General features: G+C 39.7%; 1 protein-coding gene across 4 annotated transcripts; it reads left to right on the top strand.

Annotated features, from left to right (window-relative positions):
- Window positions 1–3,127: 3,127 nt before the first annotated feature.
- On the top strand, window positions 3,128–18,980 carry sytl2a (synaptotagmin-like 2a). 4 transcript variants are annotated; one of them, XM_040183067.2, is made up of 18 exons: window positions 3,133–3,273; window positions 4,821–4,975; window positions 5,219–5,373; window positions 5,828–5,939; window positions 6,553–6,622; window positions 6,708–6,816; window positions 8,790–9,356; window positions 9,528–11,507; window positions 12,493–12,594; window positions 13,206–13,273; window positions 13,394–13,498; window positions 15,900–16,069; window positions 16,271–16,373; window positions 16,476–16,637; window positions 16,723–16,819; window positions 16,899–17,004; window positions 17,250–17,455; window positions 18,474–18,980. In XM_040183067.2, the coding sequence occupies exons 2-18, from the start codon at window positions 4,875–4,877 to the stop codon at window positions 18,611–18,613; spliced, it is 4,353 nt and encodes a 1,450-aa protein (XP_040039001.2). In that variant the 5' UTR covers window positions 3,133–3,273; window positions 4,821–4,874; the 3' UTR covers window positions 18,614–18,980. The 4 variants fall into 4 exon arrangements, with proteins under 4 accessions (XP_077963406.1, XP_040039001.2, XP_077963405.1 ...); XM_078107279.1 differs by having other exon boundaries at window positions 9,528–11,138; XM_040183069.2 differs by having other exon boundaries at window positions 9,528–9,926.
- Window positions 18,981–19,080: the final 100 nt, after the last annotated feature.

Consider the following 19,080-nt stretch of genomic DNA (forward strand, 5'->3'; position numbering starts at 1 on the left):
GTAAACGCGATGAGGGCGATATATAAATTCCCATTCACCTGTGTTTCTTCCTGCACCAATTTCTGAACGTCCCCCCTCCCAGTGCCAGACAAATGCCTTCTTCTTAACTGCTGAAATCAGTTTAGATAAAAGGCAGATAAGGCACTTACCAACCTGCAAAATGTTTTAATATTTTATCTTGACCTGTTGCAAGGATTTTTTTTTGTCCTGTCGTGTTTGTTCTGTATGAACATTAAGATTTTTAGAATTAGACACAACTTATAGGGCGTTGTGCTTATGGTTGTAAAGCATATACTTGCATCATGAATAAGGGTTTGAAATTAGGCCTAGTCTTTAGTGTATATTTCCAGATGAGCATTTATTCCCTCTGCTCACTTTTAAGGCAAAGTTGGCTAAATAATAATACATTTTAGTTATATAGTGCTTTACAGGCTACTCAAAGACACTTTACGGTAAAAACCAGCACATTTAACACATAAACACACGTTTTTCCTTTTTTTTTACATGTTATATGCTTCACCTCTTCATACGTTTCCATAATTAGCTGCTGCTCAGTGGGTGAAAAATATGCCGCGCGCGTCTTCTCCATTTCTGCATCAGTAAATCTGTGATCAATACCGTGGTCTGTTTAAGAAAGCCGTGGACGCACACCTATCCCAGCTATGTACACCTGGTTTGACTTTGCCCCCTCCTTCTCATCCTGGCTCGGCAAACGTGCAACCGCCTAAGCCGCCATGAACGAATCACACTAAGTCAAGCTGCGCTTTTTCAGTTATCCTGGATTTCTTTATTCTACTTTTTTGCAATAGCCCCCAGTGCAAGAGAGCAGATCAAGTGGAGAGTATATATAAATAAATCTACAGTGTGAAATCTACATGGAGTAGTATTAAGCAGCAGGGTTGTAAATATGAATGACAAGGTAGGCTATAGCATAATTGTGCAATACGGCATAATTAAAATGCAGAATGTTCAGTGGCTGGAAGGTCATGTGTCAATGGGAGAGGTGTAGGGGGGGAATAGAAGCTGTTCTCGTCCGGGAACGGAAGGCCCTAAAACGCCTCCCAGAGGGGAGGAGGGCAAACAGTCTATGGTTGGGGTGGGAGTAGTCCTTCACGGTGCTGCGCGCCCTCCGCAGACATTTTTTGTAATGGACAGACTCGATAGTGGGAGTGAGGAAGAAGTGATGCGCTGGGCAGTTTTCACCACCCTCTGGACAGATTTCCGGTCCGCAACAGAGCAACTGTCGTACCACACTATGATGCACTTGGTGAGGATACTCTCGATAGTGCAGCGGTAGAAGTTCACCAGGATCTGAGTGGGACAGATGAGCCTTCTTCAGTCTCCTCAGGAAGAATAGGCACTGGTGAGCCTTCTTGACCAGTGTTGAGATGTTGAGGATCCTCGGAGATGTGGACGCCCAGGAACTTAAAGCTAGCAACACGCTCACACTCCGTCTAGTTGATTGATATGGGGGAGTGTGCACTACCTTTGTCTTTCCCGAAGTCCACAATGAGCTCCTTGTTCTCTTGGTGTTGCCGCACCACTCGGCCAAGTGCTGGACCTCTATATGTATCTGTATCTATAGATCTATATCTATCTCTATCTGTATAATACACACAGTGGGGAGAACAGGTATTTGATACACTGCAGATTTTGCAGTTTTTCCCACTTACAGAGTATGTAGGAGTCTAATTTCTATCATAGATTACACATATATATCTATCGATATATCAATATATCGATAGATAGATGCATCTCTATATATAGATTATAGATATGTGTTCCTGCTCTGCCAGTGGTTTCCTGCTGAGAGGAGCTGAAACACTCGCCTCGCTTACCAATCACTCTGATTGGGACCTAGTCTAAGACCGGACGAAAAACTGAACTTGTGTAGGGAAATAAAACACTATCTGGACAATGTTTGTGTGTGGCTTCCCTTTTTGTGGCTTCCCTTTTTTTGCCACCTCTGAGCAGGTTGATAATAGATAATAGTGTCCTAAGAAACTGAGGCAATAGTGACTAAAATTCGACTAAACAACCTTTACATTTTTGTGTTTTATTCAGCCTCCAATGATCACATGATATTATGAACGATTGAATGATATTCATGTTTGTAAATTTCACATTAGTTAATGAACACCTCATCTCAGTATGGTACTTCTGTTAAAGGGACTACTTACTTTGCCAAATAAAGAAATGTGGTCCTACTCCTTCATTCTTCTCAGCTGGTCCTGTAGTCCTCCATCCTTCTCAATCGGCCCTGTAGTCCTCCATCCATCTTATCCGGCCCTGCAGTCGTCCATCCATCTCATCAGGCCCTGTAGTCCTCCATCCATCTCATCCAGCCCTGTAATCCTCCATCCATCTCATCAGGCCCTGTAGTTCTCCATCCTTCTCATCTGATCCTGTAGTTTTCTATTCTTCTACTACTTTAAATAGATTTGGAGACTTTCATTTGTAACTATGACCTCAGCTCTCTATGGTGCAGTCAACCAGACTTAACCTAATGAGTATTTACAGTGAGTAAATACTCCTTTAAATACTGGTAAAAGGTGAAGGGCTCCGACAACTATGCAGTCCACTTTATGTTCCGGTTTGTGGAGGATCCGAGGCCTGAAGTGGAGGCTGTGTTCCTTTGCCTCTCAATCCTTACCTACTCTGGGCAATCCTCCTTCCTTTTACTGTTAGTACTGCTCCTATATACAGCTCACTGTGTTGACATTTGGACATGAAATGTACATCTCCATCTAAAAAAAGTTATTTTTCACCTCTTCATTAAAACTGATGAGTTTTGTATTTATTATGAGCAGGAAGATGCTGCTCTCTGCTGGACAAATCTGAAATACGAATCACCGTTTCACTTTGTTTCCTGGGTTGTAATAATTTTGTATGAATGCGTGTTTTCTTCCTCTCAAAACAATTACAATTTCAACTTTTAGAGTGTATATACACACACACACACACACACACATATCAGTGTTTCTGTAATAAACATATCTGTTTACTGAGGTCAAATTAAGAGTTTACTTCCTATTCAAACATTTACAATGTCAATTTTTTAACTCAGTGTGGAAACACTTGTGAAGGGTTAAACGTCTCCGCCCTAAATACGCCTTCTGTGTTCTGTCCCGTGGGACCGAACGTATGAGACGGACCTCCTCGCTGTTCTCAGCCGCCACCTGCCACTGTGGGCCTGCAGCTTCATCCAGCTGCAGCAGCTCTGGATCCAGTTGCCAAGTTGGTTATCACCCAACCGAGAAGCAACCACGAGAGGTGAGCTCACCGCCTTTTGACTTCACAACTTGTTTCTCAGTTAATGGTGTATGCTGCTTCTATGTAGCAAATACAATCCTCCTTCCTCCAACAGTGGATGAACAACAAGTCTGGAAGGAGTGAAAAGATTCATCAGGGGTGAAAAAGATTTATCCATCTTGGTCATATATATTCGTGTCACTTCAGCAGCATTGATAAAATACAATTTCTTCTGTTGTAAACTGGTGACATTGCAAATGTAACAACAAACTATTAGGTCATTGCGTCAACTCACTCCAGTTATGTTTGAACACCAAAGCAATAAGGCGTATATTGTTAAAATAAGTAAACATTTAGATTCGCTTTATACATTTTAATTATTTATAATTTCTATACCGTTGAATAATTTATTAAAATACATGGCATCCATTTAAACAAGATATCCCCAAGCAGACTTGTTGGTTTGCAGTGTAATGTGTTAGGGTTAGGGAATGTACAATCATATTTTATCTAGTATTAACTGAACAATAGCAACTTCTAAATGTCTGCAGAACTAAATATTAACCAGATGTCAGAAGACATTTTGGCATTATGTTTAACAATTCTTTATATCAAGTTCTACCCTTTTTAATAAACTGTATTAAAAAAGGTAGAAATCACATTAACAATGTTGGAGTTAGTCAAGTTAGTCAAGATTTTTGCAATAATGTTAGTAATAATAGTTTGTTACAAGGAAATAAGTCCTCTGTCCTTCAGCTGTCTTCACTTTCTTTTTTTACTAAACTGAACATGCAAAATTCCTCTTTTCCAAACAAGGAAGTACTCCCACTTTAATCAGCGTGAGTTTAACCAGGATAAAGCTATTCAGGGTTTCTCACAGCTTAGTGGTCATGCAGCCCTGTATTCCAGGATAAGAGGCGATTACAAATTTCTTAACTTGGATAATGAATAAACAATGGAATAAAACACTGGGCAACCACAACCATTTCACAATCAGTTAGATAAGTACTATTTTTCAAAAAGCAGCTAAATGACAATGACACTCATCAGTTCAGCAAAGACAGCAGGTTTACAAGTTCAGTTATTATAATTTTCAACACAGTGAAGCATTCTGGTAGTATGAACATCAAACAAATTCAAGTTCAATTCAGTTCAGTGCAAAATTCAAGTTTCCAACAGATTCTTACATTCGGTCAAACATTTTCAAAGGAAAAGCAACAATTCTGTTGTAAGTTGTATTCCCTTTTTTTTTCTGTTTTACTTTTGGCATTACACACTCAAAGATCCATGAAGGCATTGCTCATTACAATATTTTACGAATTTGACAAATGACTTTGATTTGTGTGCGTTGGAATGTCTCCATTGCATTCCCAAAGAAGAAGGAATTATTAATGATCAAACAAAGCAACAGAAAAGAGCCCAGCTGATCACAAATCATAGCCTAAAATTAGGAGCATTCATTTTGTACAAACCATAAAACTCATGTCACACATAACCGCTCAGACTGACTTAAAGAACAAGCCAAGATCCTTGGGAGGTCTTAAGCTGTGATCATGTTCCACCTCTAGACACTGACCTAAAGCAGTAGAAAGCTGAAGACACGGCGAGTGGCAGCAGTCACCATGATCGACCTGAGTTTCCTTACTGAGGAGGAGCAGGAGACAATCCGGGCCGTGTTAAAAAGAGACGCTGAGCTGAAGAAGACTGAGGAGCAGCGCGTTCGGTGAGTGCCGTGTTCTGTCGCAAAGCATAAACTAACCCCAGGCTCTTAGAGTATGATCCATCACAGACAAGATGGCGTAGACAGGATAAACATGTCTGTCTGCAGAAGGAACATGTATTTCCTACATAGAAGTTTAAACTGCAGAGGGAAATGTTGCTTGCAGCACAACATTGTAAAAGCAATACAATAAAATTCTTCGTATGATGATGACTGCACATGTTCCATTGATGTGTCCGTGTTCAGGAACCTCCAGAAGACAGTGAGGGATAAGGGCCGGCTAAGGTACATGACCGGAGAATGGTTCTATGAAACCAAGCAGCTACGACATCAGGATCGCATACATGGCTCCGAGATCATCAGGGCCTCTATGAAACACTCCCATAAGCCGCTGACCATACGTGAGGCCTCCGAGTCCTGCATTGCTATTGTCGAAATCACAGAACCAACCTATGGAATTGATCTCACAATAATTTCAAGTGTATATTTTATGATTAATAATCTACAAATTATTTATGCATAGTTTGGTGTAGTCACAAGAGAGTGTTTCAATCCCCCCAAAACCACCACATAATTGGAAACGTTTTACAAAAACACATCACAACCTGAATGAATATTCATTTTTTCTATACACTTTTAACTTCAACTTCATGTGATAATGTTAACCTCAAAAGGCTCCTAAGAACTTTTTACAAATGTCTAAGAAGACATTTGTAAAAAGAAATGGTATTTATTTACATATACATAAAAGTCACCTTACTGTTCTCAGTTCTCGGTTAACATTTTGTATTGGATACAAGCAGTGTCCTTTACAATGACTCACAGTGGCCCTGTGGTGTATGTGATGCGTTATAGTGGAGCTCTCCCAGCTTATTCCTGAGAAGCCACGTTCTGTCAGCAGTGAGAACAAAGATTTCGTCCCACCTGCACTCTGTGGATTCCTTCAAGAGCAGCACAGCGATGAGAGGTGAGTTCATCAAAGCAGGAAGTAGTCTGTGAGCAAACGTCCCACATTACTTATTTTTGTACGGCAGAACTACATCTTCATGTTTTAAAGGATACAGCTGGTCTTACTCTATTTTCTTCTTATTCTTCCTTTATTTAGCGAATATAGACACATTTTGAAAACTCCATTTATGAACCAAACATTTGGTCAGTGCAGTGTGTTTTGAGCATCCTCACATGCTGCTCTAGTGGAGCAGACTATTTGGGTGTGGTTTCCACTGAGTGGAGTTGTGCACACAGTAAGTGAATACTAAGTAATCTGCTCTGTAGTAATCTTCTTACAAGGTCAAGTTTCACATGTTCATGTTTTCCAGTGCCTCTGAGGTGAGACATGGGCTGCACTGCCTTAACTAACTTTCTCGATAGCGACTATGTTTTACTGTAATTATTTGTCCCAAATAGAGAGTTGAAAAAACAACCGACATTGTTCAGGAGATTATATTTCACTGACCAAACATGCTGCATTGGAAGTGTAATGCACTAACAAGCAAATTTCCAAATCAAGACCAGATTAATTATTTTATAAATCCCAAGTTTTAGATGTTTCATCTTGTTGACTTTGTTTATTCTAATAGGTATGAAAACATAAAGGCATGTGAAATCCTAGAACATACACCTACGCCAATTTTACATTCACTTACAAAAGTAAGGATTCTGTCAGGATAAATTATTTTTAAAAGTTTGAGTACATGCAGGTGTTTTATTTATCATCTTATTTTCAATATTCAAGCAAAGACAAAACCCATTCAACAGCGACATAATTGAAAGTCACAGTTTTGAAAACAAGGACAGTTCGTTAATGGACGGAGCAGTGGATCTAACCCAGACACAACATGAGGGTGAGTTTCTATAATTTACCTCAGTTTGTGCTACTTCAAATATATATTGTGGGTGGGAATGAATTTCTTGATCTACTGATACACAACATGTGTTTTGAATTGAGCGGATGTTTTGATGGACAATTTAGCAATTAATTGGACCTCTAGGTGTGCAGCTCCTTTATGCCTTAGCTGAACAGCATGTTGGCATGAGCAGTGGCTGCATGTAAGTGAAATGCATATGCAGGCTAACAATTTTGTAATCTGATTTATTTGCATCTAATTTTTGTTGCAATTTCAGAGAAGCCCTTTTTACAGAGTGTTATGGAAAAAGAGGAGTTCAATTTCATGCAGGCACTTCGAAATGATGTAATATCTCTTAGCCATTTGCTAATTTTACAAAACAGAGATAATTCTTAAACTTTAATTTAAATTATTGGTGAATTCTTTTGGTTTCTCTCAATATTTGTGTGAATAGTGTGTTTTCTTCCGGTCCGTGTGAAATGAGTCAGTGAGCTGGGATCACAGATTTTTCCCAGGGGTTGTCAAAGTAAGTCCAAATACATGAGGCCTCCTGACTAGCCAGAGGATTACACAAAAATACATTCCAAAGCCTTAATCTTTACCGCATGACTAGTAGTAATGACAGATTTAAAAAGGCAGAATCTATTCATACTGGAAACTATACCAGCACTATGTTTGTACATACACAACAAGCTCTTGACATAAATCGTTCTTGAAAACTTCATGATAAACACTAATATTCCACAGATTGGGCTTCTTAATAATTGGTTCTAAAAGAGCAATATGCCTTGCTTATGTGGAAGGCTTCACATTGATCAAAAATGGTAAAACAGTAGTCTGATAATTTTATTTTAAAATACGCTATTAAACTGTATGCTCTATAAGTAAGGCATTTCCCAAGACAATCTGTCAAAAAATACAGTGACAAGTCTTAAATTGTCTAAAGATAATGGATTGGGTTTTTCATACTAAAGGACCAGCCTAAAGTGGAATAAGTATTTAGATCCTTGAGTTACTTGCAGAATATAAGATCAAAGCGTCATCTAAGAGGAAGGTTACCATTTGAAACGTCTCTTGTCTTCCAAGCTTGGAGGGAAAGGAAAATAAGCCCCGTAAACCCATATAAGGATTTCACGTGAGAGTATTATGTATTGCAGTTTTTGCAGAAATGAATCCCCTAGTCCCTTAAAACCGACAGCGATTTCCTGTATTTTTGTTTTCTGACCCTCAAAACCGAAACAACAGTGTGTGTCCCTGTGTTTTCCGACCAGGGCAATCCCTTGCACGTAGGTTTGTCCGTTCTCGGGTTTCTATAGAAACATGGAAGCCGGCTCTGTGAAGAGGACCCGCTTTTATGTAGATTAAAAAACAGCTTATACTAAGGTAACAAAATAATTTCAGGTAATAACGCACTGAAGAAAACACACAATCATATTTTATTCAATTTTCAACAATAGATCCCCCTAAATTGTACACACTGTTCCTTTAAGTACCAAGTACCAATACACAGTTTTCTAGTCAAGACCAACTGAACCAAGGCACGACCAAGACCGGATAGTTTTAAGTTTAAGAAAAGAACAAGACCTGAGTTCTCCTCGTCTGAGATCAAGACAAGACCGAGTGAAAGATCGACTTGGAGACAGGGTTGAAAGTAGGTCTTGAGCATGCCCATACCACATTGAAGAAATACTCATAGTGCAATGATAAATAGGAAAGGAAAAAGGAGTTAGGAAGTTGTTAGATAATAGAGATAGATAATAAGCAACTATAACTAGCTTCACAAGCTAACCAAACTTCCCAGCCCGAAAGGATGAAGTCAACGTAATAATGTAGGCTAATAAAACTCTTCAGAACTGTGACATTGTGGTATTGAATAGTTTTAAACTTGAATGAATGTGAGTCTTTTTGTGAGACAAAAAACACAGCTCATGTTGGTTAAAATGCTGTGAATTTCTCTTTGTTTCTTTCAGAGCCCTTACCTTCATTTGACAGCTGCTTTTCATATACTACTAACCTTAAGCAATACCCTAGTGATAGACCAATCACCCAGAATGCCTCTATTCTGATGCCAATGATTGAAAAAAGAACAGTCCCCAGCTCTCGGGACTGCTTTGTTGAGGAAGAAGGGCCAGGAGGTCAGCAGACTAGCTCTGCTGTTCAACAGGGCATCCTCAAGCACTTGTCCGCTTTTAGCTCCACAGACTCTTTGTTGTCTTGCCTGGACCTGCAGAGTGCAATTGGCCTAAATTCTCCCACCGACAGGTGGATTGACAGCAAGCAGGTGAGGTTCAGCTCCATGGTCAGTCAGAGTGGAGTGGAGTGGCAAGACAGAAAACAGCTGGGAGAGAACAGTTTGCTGGACATTGACTCCTTCACTCCCTCTGAGGTAGAAATAAAGTGTGAACTTGAGGATACTGGCAAGGCCACTGTTTGCACACATAGGCCTTTACTCAATCCGAGTCAGGTGGATTTACAGGAAGGAGACCTCAATTGCAAAACTCAGGCAAACACCCAGGAAGCTGGTCAACAACATATTGGTAAGACATTTATTTAAAACAACAGAGTCTAACTAAACTATATTTCAATAAGACTTCATTTGACAGTGATACGCCAAAATAAGTCCTACACAGCTATCTTTATTATACTTTGCAATCTTAAATAGACATAAAGGGCATGCTTAATCCAATTTGTGGTTGCTGTCTTTTCAGATATCTCGGAGCACTGTATTTCAGAGTTCTCAAGCCCTGCAGTGTCCAAACTAATTTTGGTTGAGCAGGAGTCAGGAAAGCTGGTTCAGCTGGAAACAGACCATCATTCTGAGACTACCTCTACGGACTGGATAACTGGATGCAACATTCATCACCCAAAGCTGCCTGAAGAAAGAGCCAACGTCACTGTTGAGGACCCTTTAGCTATCAAGCCGTCTCATTATGGCTTAACGGGTTCATCTTCTACTGTTTCACCAAAGCCTAGACAACGACTGCTTCGAATCTTTAGAGGAGAAAAAGAGAAAACTGCGGAAGTACACAGTCGAAAAAAAGAAGAGGTGAAGATAGCTATGCAGAAGGAACCAGGCAACACCCAGAATCTTTGTCAAGGTGCGGCAGGTAGGACCATAGACAAACCTGCAAGTGTCAGACAAGAAGCTAAACCCTCTGAAACCACAGAGGTCAGAACACTACAAGTTACCTCACGTCAGGATACACAATTTAAAGAAACAGTGACCTCAGCAGATACAGACTCTCACCAGGAGGCGACAGAAAGTATGGTTATTCAGCTTTCGGAGAGACGATCCAATATGAAAGCTTTCTGGGAGAGAGAAAACAGTGGTCCCAAAATAGTATTTACAGAAGAGGAAAGGCGAAAAGATAACTACAAGAGTGGAGTCGACGCTCCACATGGCTGTCAGACTAACTTTGATGCAAAAATAAAATTTTCCCCTCAAAAGGAAATTAAAGTTGACGACACTGCTGACTGGTCACCACAGTCTGACAGCTGCTTCTTTGTAGATTTATCAAAAGAAGATGGCACATATAGAGCGAATCCAGTCATCATATATGAAGAGACAGGTGACTCTTTAACAGGTTCAGTGAGAGAGTCAAAGATTTCTGAGCCACAGGATAACGTTACCATTCCTGTACCTCCCGTTCTAGCCTTCAACACCCAAAATCTAGAGAGGGATATTCAAGTTCCCCTTCCAAAGCAATCCAGTTCCAGTCCTCAAGAGGACAAGACAGTCAAGATCAGTAAGACTAATAATTTCTTGGAAAAGGAATATAAAGGACTCAGGGTTATTGCCCTTAAGAAAGACTCCCGCATTTCAATACTCAATTTCAAAGATGTTTCTCAACAGTCGTATTTAAGAACATCCTTAGATATCAGAGAGAAGTCTGACAAAGAGGCAAAAGTGACAGTCAGTTCTGGAAGTACTGGGGATGTACAATCAACATGTCACCAATATTGTGTCAAGGCTGACACTGAGTATGTGGAAAGGCCCCTTAGTTTGAGACAATCCCAAACTTCAAGATCAAAAGACCAGGATGACGAAGTCAGAAGGAGTCCATCTAAGACCTGCCATCCCAGGGTCCTGCCTAGAGAATCCTCCAGTCCTAAGAAATCCAAACTGGAAGGTTTCTTCTTGAAAACTTTTCCAATAGACATCAACCCCCAAGCTAGGTTTGTGGAAGAGCAACAAGGAAAGCCAACAACAGTACCAGGACATGAGGCAAAGCAGACACTGCTGACAGACACTGAACCTGGCGTAGGCATCACCTCTCAGCCTCTCACTCCTCATCCAGAGGACAGAGGGGCTTACCTTGGTAATTTGAATACACAACAATGTAGTTCAAGCTCCTCTAATTCACCACAATCAAAAAAATTAAAAAAGAAGATGTTGACCCTTCCAAGCCTTGTCAGATCTTTCATCCCTCAGGATAAACAGCCCGACCTCGGGCCAAAGGTGAAGTTTGATGTTCCTCTTATTCACCAAGATAAATCTACTATTGCAGTGAATGATGCTTTACAATCACCGCAAAATGCCCTAATTTCCCTTGCTGGAAACCCCAGTTACAGTCCCATTGAGGGGAATCTTCGCGGCATCGGTTCTTGGACTGTGCAAAATAATGATGGAAATGACCACCAAAATACAATGACCAAGGCCTGGTCTTTGTCTCGGACCAGTTCAGACAGTGAGCTTTTGTATTTCCTCAAGATAAGGATTGTGAAATGAATACCATAGTGATGTTTTTTTTTCTCACACAAAATTAACACATTAAAGCTGCTGTGAGTCTGAGAGATGTTATAATTGCTTTAATGCATTAATTAACCAACGCAGGAAAATATTTTATTGCACGTCAACGCAGTCCTTTGCTTACTGATTCTGAAGACAAAGACTAACAAACCATAGGTCACAAGAGGGGGAGAAGGGGGACCTGAAAACTGGGGCCCGGTGGCACCATTTCAACTCATGAGTTCATCAGGGGCGGGCCCAAGACTAATTTTCATTTGAAATGTCTTCCAGGCGGAGTTGATAGAACCAAAGTTATTTGTAACGAATACTGTTGTGTTTTAAATACACACAAGACGTGTGCACAAACCGCGCTTTATTGTATCTCTTTATCTGGGACCAGCCATGCCGTTCTCCCCTCAAGTTGTGATGTACAACAAATATTTTAGCCACGTTCCCTTTACTGTATAAGGGGAATGTTGCTGTTATTTTTTTTAAGTGTTTAAGCACTTTTGTTTGTATGTCCCCTTTAAAATAAAAGTACGTCATATAATGTTTTAAAAATATGTACGAATAACCATAACTTAATCAATAACATTTTATCGTTGCCCAGCATTAATTAATGTGTGTTTGATTAAATGTAGATTTTTCAGTTCACCAACTTTGTGTGATTTAAAAACTTCTGATGGTATAGATACGTGGTAGCTAATCGTTACCGTCAAAGTGATGTTACCAATGACAATATTCCTTTTAATTCATCATTTCAAAATGAAAACAACTGATTTAATAAGCCTTTTATTTACCTGAAATGTTAGCTCAAAATACTCATTTTTGAGTCATTTAAATGGAAGAATCTTAGTTTCAGAGGCTTGCTTAGTGAATCAAAACTTGTGTAATATCTGTGTTGAGTCTATTTTCCAAAGCTGATTTTGTTTTATTTGTGGCAGGTTATGATGAGAGTTCTAGTCCCATCTTGTCAGCCTTCAAACGATTATCTTCAATGGACACGTCTTCCTCCAAAAGCCTGGAAAACCTTTCCTTTCAAACAAGTAACAAAACTCTTTCTTCTTAAGTCAGTGAATATAAATGATAGTCATAAGGTTGTACTGTAATGCCAGGCCTAACATGTATATGTTAGAGATATGTAAATAACAGCTATTGAATCGAAGTGTGTAGAACAGTAACCATGTCAACATGTCTTTATTTAGTGGATGGATAAATAAATGGGCTCAAGCGTCAGTGCCTCTCCCCGGGGCTTTGAGACTAAAATGATCACAAAAAAATACCCTCTACAGACAAACACAACCCCAAAGTGCTGCAAAACAGCTGCAACGAGACTCACAACAACTACAAACGACTAGAAAGAGATAAACATTGACATAAGAGACACAAATCCACAATAAAAAGATGCAAAACGACTATAGAAACATACAACAAACATATATTTAGCCATTTAGTGATATACATATATACATCACTAAATGGCCCAAAAGACAAAAAAAAACACTTGCTCCTTTGTTGGTGATACGTTGGGGCCTCTTTCGTGTTTTGCCTTGGGGCAATTGTCATGATCATAATCCACCCATACATTGTGGGACATATACAGGATGTTGGGGGTCAGTGAAAGATATTCAAAGTTGCATCTCTGTTCCACCAACAGCATCTACCGTCTCCAGCTCAAAGCAGATGAAAACCGACGTGTCCATGACTGTTCTTCAGCAGGAGGAGGTGAAAATACCACAACGCATGTTCAGTCATTTCCCAACTTCTCTTGCATAAAAGCTAAATGATTGGTTTACTCTCATTATTGAATTGAATTCTGTCCTTCTTGCTTTTCTCTGACATCAGAACGACAGTGACAGCACTTTTGAGACCGACTTGGGCTGGAGAAGGAACACAGGCAGCTCCACATCAAATTTCAGCCTCTCCTCAGGAATGGCTTCAATGTCGTCTGTATGTCTACATGCAGCTCAATAGTTATCCATAGAATATATTTCTAATAAAACACAACATATTATTCAATTTTCAATTCAAAGATTTTATTGTCAAATACACCCCCCCTGTGTATTGGATTTCTTATGCTTGCCTTTTCTGGAAAGCCAACCAATTTTAAAATAAAAATACAATATTTACATAAATGTACGTGAAGTAAAAATAAGGCACAAATGAGATAAGGATAAGGCAGAAATGAGGTAAGGGGAAATGTGCAAAACTGAGCAGGTTGTAAAAATGTTTTTAAATTAAAGGAAATGTGTGCAATATAAATTAACAGTACAGTACAAGTGAAATCCTAACCAGCTAAAGTACAGACCAGTTGTGAGTTAGGTTATAGAGTCCTCTGAGCGGTTGATGACTTTAATGGCAGTGGGGAAAAAACAGTTTTTCAGTCTGGTGGTCCTGCATTTGGCACTTGGGTGGGGTCTTTAAGAATGGAGGCAGCTCTCCTATGAACCCTGCGGTGGTAGATGCTCTGCAGAGAGGGCAGGCGTTTGCAGTCCATGGTAGATATAGTTAATCCGCCTGTGGAAAGTTTAATGTTCTCTAGGATACAAGATTGAAATTTCTTAATTAGTCAAAACCACTTCTGTTCTCAATGCATCCCAGGCGACGTGTGTATTTCACTGATGCCCGATGATGTATAGTTAACACATACCCAGGATCCTATTGGAAGCCCGTTGTCGTCGTCTAGTGGTCGGAGTGGAAACTACACCCAATCGATGCACCCAGGAGTGTGTCTCGAAAGACGTCATCAATTTTGTATATGAGATGAGTTGTCCTAGATAGAGATACATACCAGCCTGTTGGTTGCTACTGCTGCTAATATAACATTGGAATAGACTACATGTGACAAAAATTGGTCACATGTCATTTGCAGATTTTGGTATGTAATTCTTGCTACAGTAGGTACTATTATTATTGTATTTAGGAAAAAATCGTAGAGAATTGAATTACTGTAAATATACCTCTATTAACTAAGTTACTATCCATCCATCCATTGTCAAACCGCTTATCCTGCACACAGGGTCGCAGGGGGGCTGGAGTCCATCCCAGCCAACTTCGGGCAATAGACAGGGTACACCCTGGATTGGTCGCCAGCCAATCGCAGGGCCAACACAGAGACACACAACCATTCACACTCACATTCACACATCTACGGGCAATTTAAAGTCCCCAATTAACCTGATCCCCAGAGCATGTCTTTGGACTGTGGGAGGAAGCCGGAGAACCCGGAAAGAACCCACGCAGACACGGGGAGAATATGCTGACTCCACACAGAAAGGCCACTGGGCGGAATCGAACCCAGGACCTTCTTGCTCTGAGGCAACAGTGCTAACGCCACCGTGCCGCCCTAAGTTACTATACATTGTAATTAAATTGTGTTTATTATGTTTAATATATGTTATTAAAATTCAAAGCCCTTTTTCAGCAACTGCAACACAATTTGTTGAATTGTCCAAAGCTCTTGAACGTGTGATCTTTAACCAACTCTCCTCCTATCTCCACCATAACAACCTCCTTGACCCCCACATGTCAGGCTTCAAGGCGGGCCATTCCACAGAGACTGCTCTCCTTGCTGTCTCAGAGCAACTCCACACTGCTAGAGCCGCCTCTCTCTCCTCTGTCCTCATCCTTCTGGACCTCTCCGCTGCATTTGACACAGTCAACCACCGGATCCTTATTTCCTCCCTTCAGGAACTTGGTGTCTCAGGCTCTGCTGTCTCCCTTCTCTCGTCCTACCTCGACGGCCGCACCTACCGGGTAACCTGGCGAGGATCTGTGTCGGAACCATGTCCTCTTACTACTGGAGTTCCCCAGGGTTCCTTCCTGGGTCCCCTCCTCTTCTCGCTCTACACCAACTCTCTCGGCGCTGTCATTCGCTCGCATGGCTTCTCTACCACAGCTATGCCAATAACACGCAACTAATTCTCTCCCTCACTCACTCGGACACCCAGGTGGCGGCACGGAAGTCTGCCTGTCTGACTGACATCTGGATGTCTGCTCACCATCTTAAAATCAACCCCAACAAGACTGAACTACTTCTCTTTCCGTGGAGCTAAAAAGAATCTCCGACACAGGACTTGACGGTCAACTTCGGCAGCCCACTTTGACTGCTTTAATTTACTTGGGTTGAAAGTTCTGTGCTGTAGTATCCATAAGAAAATAATCAATACCTCGTGGTACCTCCTTCTACACTCAGTGTAGACCACATTTTGTCACGATGACTAAAACAATAAAAAGTAAAACAAAAAGACAAACAATTGAGGTAATTCATGCAATTTATGTCCCATGGCAAAGACAATGAGTTCAAACCAGAATGGATGTTTTCTTCTCTCCTTTGTGGCAATATCAACAGGTGAGCGGCAGCGTCTGCAGCCTTTATCCTGAGGACTTTGGAGACATTGAAGTCCAGGGAAGCATTCAGTTCGCTCTAAACTACATTCAGAAGCTACAAGAGTTTCACATATTTGTCGTACACTGTAGGGATCTAGCCGTGGCTGACAATAAGAAGAACTGCTCTGACCCGTAAGTGTATATATTTTACAATCCAAATAGAAAAGGCATAGCAAATGTCAATGATATTTGTAATAGAATGGTTTGACAAAGAGGCTGAAACATTTTAAATGGAGGGGAATGTTTGAAATGTCTGTCGGCTACTGCTGTCATCTGAAGAACTTCAATCGATGTTGTAGTTGAGAATATCAATTTTACTCCCCTCTCTTATAGATATGTGAAATGTTACCTTCTCCCTGACAAGACAAAGTTGGGAAAGAGAAAAACCACAATAAAAAAGAAAACACTTAACCCCACCTACAACGAAATCCTCAGGGCAAGAATACCATATTTGTTATTTTATAAATTTGTCATTAAATCTAATGAATTAGCAGCCATATATTACAAACAGTTTTTTTGATTTCTTCTCCCCTCATAGTTTAAAATCATATTGGAAGTATTCAAAACTCAGTCGTTGAACATCTCCGTGTGGCACAGCAACACTTTTGGGCGGAACAGTTTCCTGGGTGAGGTGGATCTCGATATGTCAGAGTGGGATTTCAACAACACACACATAAATGAATGTGCACTAAAGTCCAAGGTAAATGATTTATTTCTACACATAGTCGTTGTGTTCTGTCGAAGTTATTTGTTAAATAGTCGCTTACTACGGCTGAATCCATCAGGTCTCAGGACAAAATACAAGAGCGTCTCCCACACATCTGATGGACAGCAGAGGACAGATGAGAGTTGCCCTAAGATTCCTGCCACAGACGCCCCACGGTGAGCTGAAGACTCTTCAGATTTCATTAATGTTTTCCTGTGAGTTTGAGCCATTATTGTGTTCTGACTGCATTCACAGGTAAGAGAACATCAAGGATGGAGACTGGTGAGGTGCAAATTTGGGTAAAAGATTGCAAGAATCTTCCTCCAGTCAGAGGAATTGTTACGGACCCGTTTGTGAAATGGTAGGATTTCATCCAAACTCTAGGTTAATGAACCTGTGCAGAATTCAATAAATAAATAAAACATAATAAATAGAACACTGAAAAATATATGTCCTTTTACATTTGAGAGTGTGTAGATGTTTATTTCATATAACAAATTCAATCAAGATAAACAGAGCACAGACAGTTAAATCATGACGAACTGCAATAAACCTTGAATGGTCTTTTGAAATGAAAATACATTTGGCTTCCCTTTTTCCTTGCAGCACTATACTTCCTGACACAAGCACGAAAAGTAGACAGAAAACTCGAGTGGTGAAGAGGGCGGCCAACCCGATGTTTAATCACACCATGGTGTACAATGACGTCCGATTGGAGCACCTCAAAGAGGCTTGTGTGGAGATGACAGTCTGGGATCACGACCGACTAAACAACCACTACATTGGCGGCTTAAGGCTTGGTTTAGGAACAGGTCAGTTTCAATTTGACTGGAGATGCATCCCATTCTCATTCAGAAGGCGGCGCAGGTTCTGGTCCAGACTCTCATCTCATTTAATCTCAGGCCTTGACTATTGTTATTCCCTAACGGCTGGTCTACCTGTCTCAAAAACACCTTTTCCGAATATATTTGGTAGGTAGCACTGCAAATGGCACTTACTTTCAGAAGTTTTGAGTTTGGCTTTCTTGAAGAAATTGTACTTTTTTTATTCTTATTGTTCTGGGTCTGTACCTTTACGGTTGATTGCACTTATTTTGAATTCCTTTGGATAAATGTTAAATTAAATTTAGTGTATTGTTTTCAAAACGGTACCAGCTTCAATCTTGATACCTTTGACATACGAGTTTGAACACCTGAGATTAAGGTTTGATTGGATTTATGGAATTAAGATTTGATAGAATTTATGGAATTAAAGATTGATTTAACACCCGGGAATCAAGTTTAATTATGCACATGAAAAATGACATTAAAATGTAATTATATACCTGGGTTTCAAATTGAATTATATACCTCGGATTAAATGTGTGATTGGACGCTTGAGATTAAAGTTGAATTATACACATGGGGATTTAAGTTTAATTTAACAATCGTGAGAAAAATGTTATAATAATCATGGTATTCAAGTTTAATTGAAAACCTCAATGATTGATTTAACATTAAGGATTAAACTTTAATTGAACACCTCAGATTAAACTTGAATTAAACACCTGGGATAAAAGTTCAATGACTGAAAGACCTGAGTGTACAATTTGATTGAACACCTGGATATACATTTTAGACAACTTTGATTAAAATTGGATTATACACACCTGGTTAAAGATTAATTTAACATTTAGGAGAAAAATTAAAATCATAACCATGTGATTCATGTGATTAAACTTGAATTAATTTTGGGGTGAAGTTTGATTGAATATCTGGGATTAAAATGTTATGTTAGTATTCAAGTATTACCTCTATATTAATACAAGTATGTCTTGGCTTTTCTGTGCAGGAAAAAGTTACGGGGTGGAAGTTGTCTGGATGGATTCAACGACAGATGAAGCAAATTTATGGCAGAGGATGTTACATTCTGATGGTGAATGGGTGGAGGATGATTTACCTCTGAGAATGTTGGTAATGGTAAAAAAGTGAGATTGTACACACTGTGTTGAATTGTTTGTGGAGACTTTATTGGAGAACACTACATGCCCATTTGGATGGATCCACTATGATAACTATGGTCTACACTAAGTGGAAGCAACAACCTTAGCCATTAATGTGTATGCATTTGTAGAATTGAATGGTGTATTAAAAGCAAATATATACTTTAACTTCTATAGCCCAACCACATGTTAAATGTGTCAATTTGAAAGGAGTTGAGGTTTATAATAAAAATGTATTTAACATTTCAACTGTTTTGATCTGAGTACTTTTGAGTTGTAGCACAAATTGTATACACTCCTGTTCAAGCTATTCTTCAATAAACAGTTAATTAATGGGATGTGTGATGATAATAACATGGCTGTGTTGTTTCATTCATTTTAGGGATATAAACACTAAATATACAATATATCAGATGCTAACTGTGATCATAACCAAATGCCCACCCCAATTGGTAT

The sequence above is a fragment of the Gasterosteus aculeatus genome, chromosome 7 (genome assembly GCF_964276395.1).
Source record: "Gasterosteus aculeatus chromosome 7, fGasAcu3.hap1.1, whole genome shotgun sequence".
Taxonomy (NCBI): Eukaryota; Metazoa; Chordata; class Actinopteri; order Perciformes; family Gasterosteidae; genus Gasterosteus; species Gasterosteus aculeatus.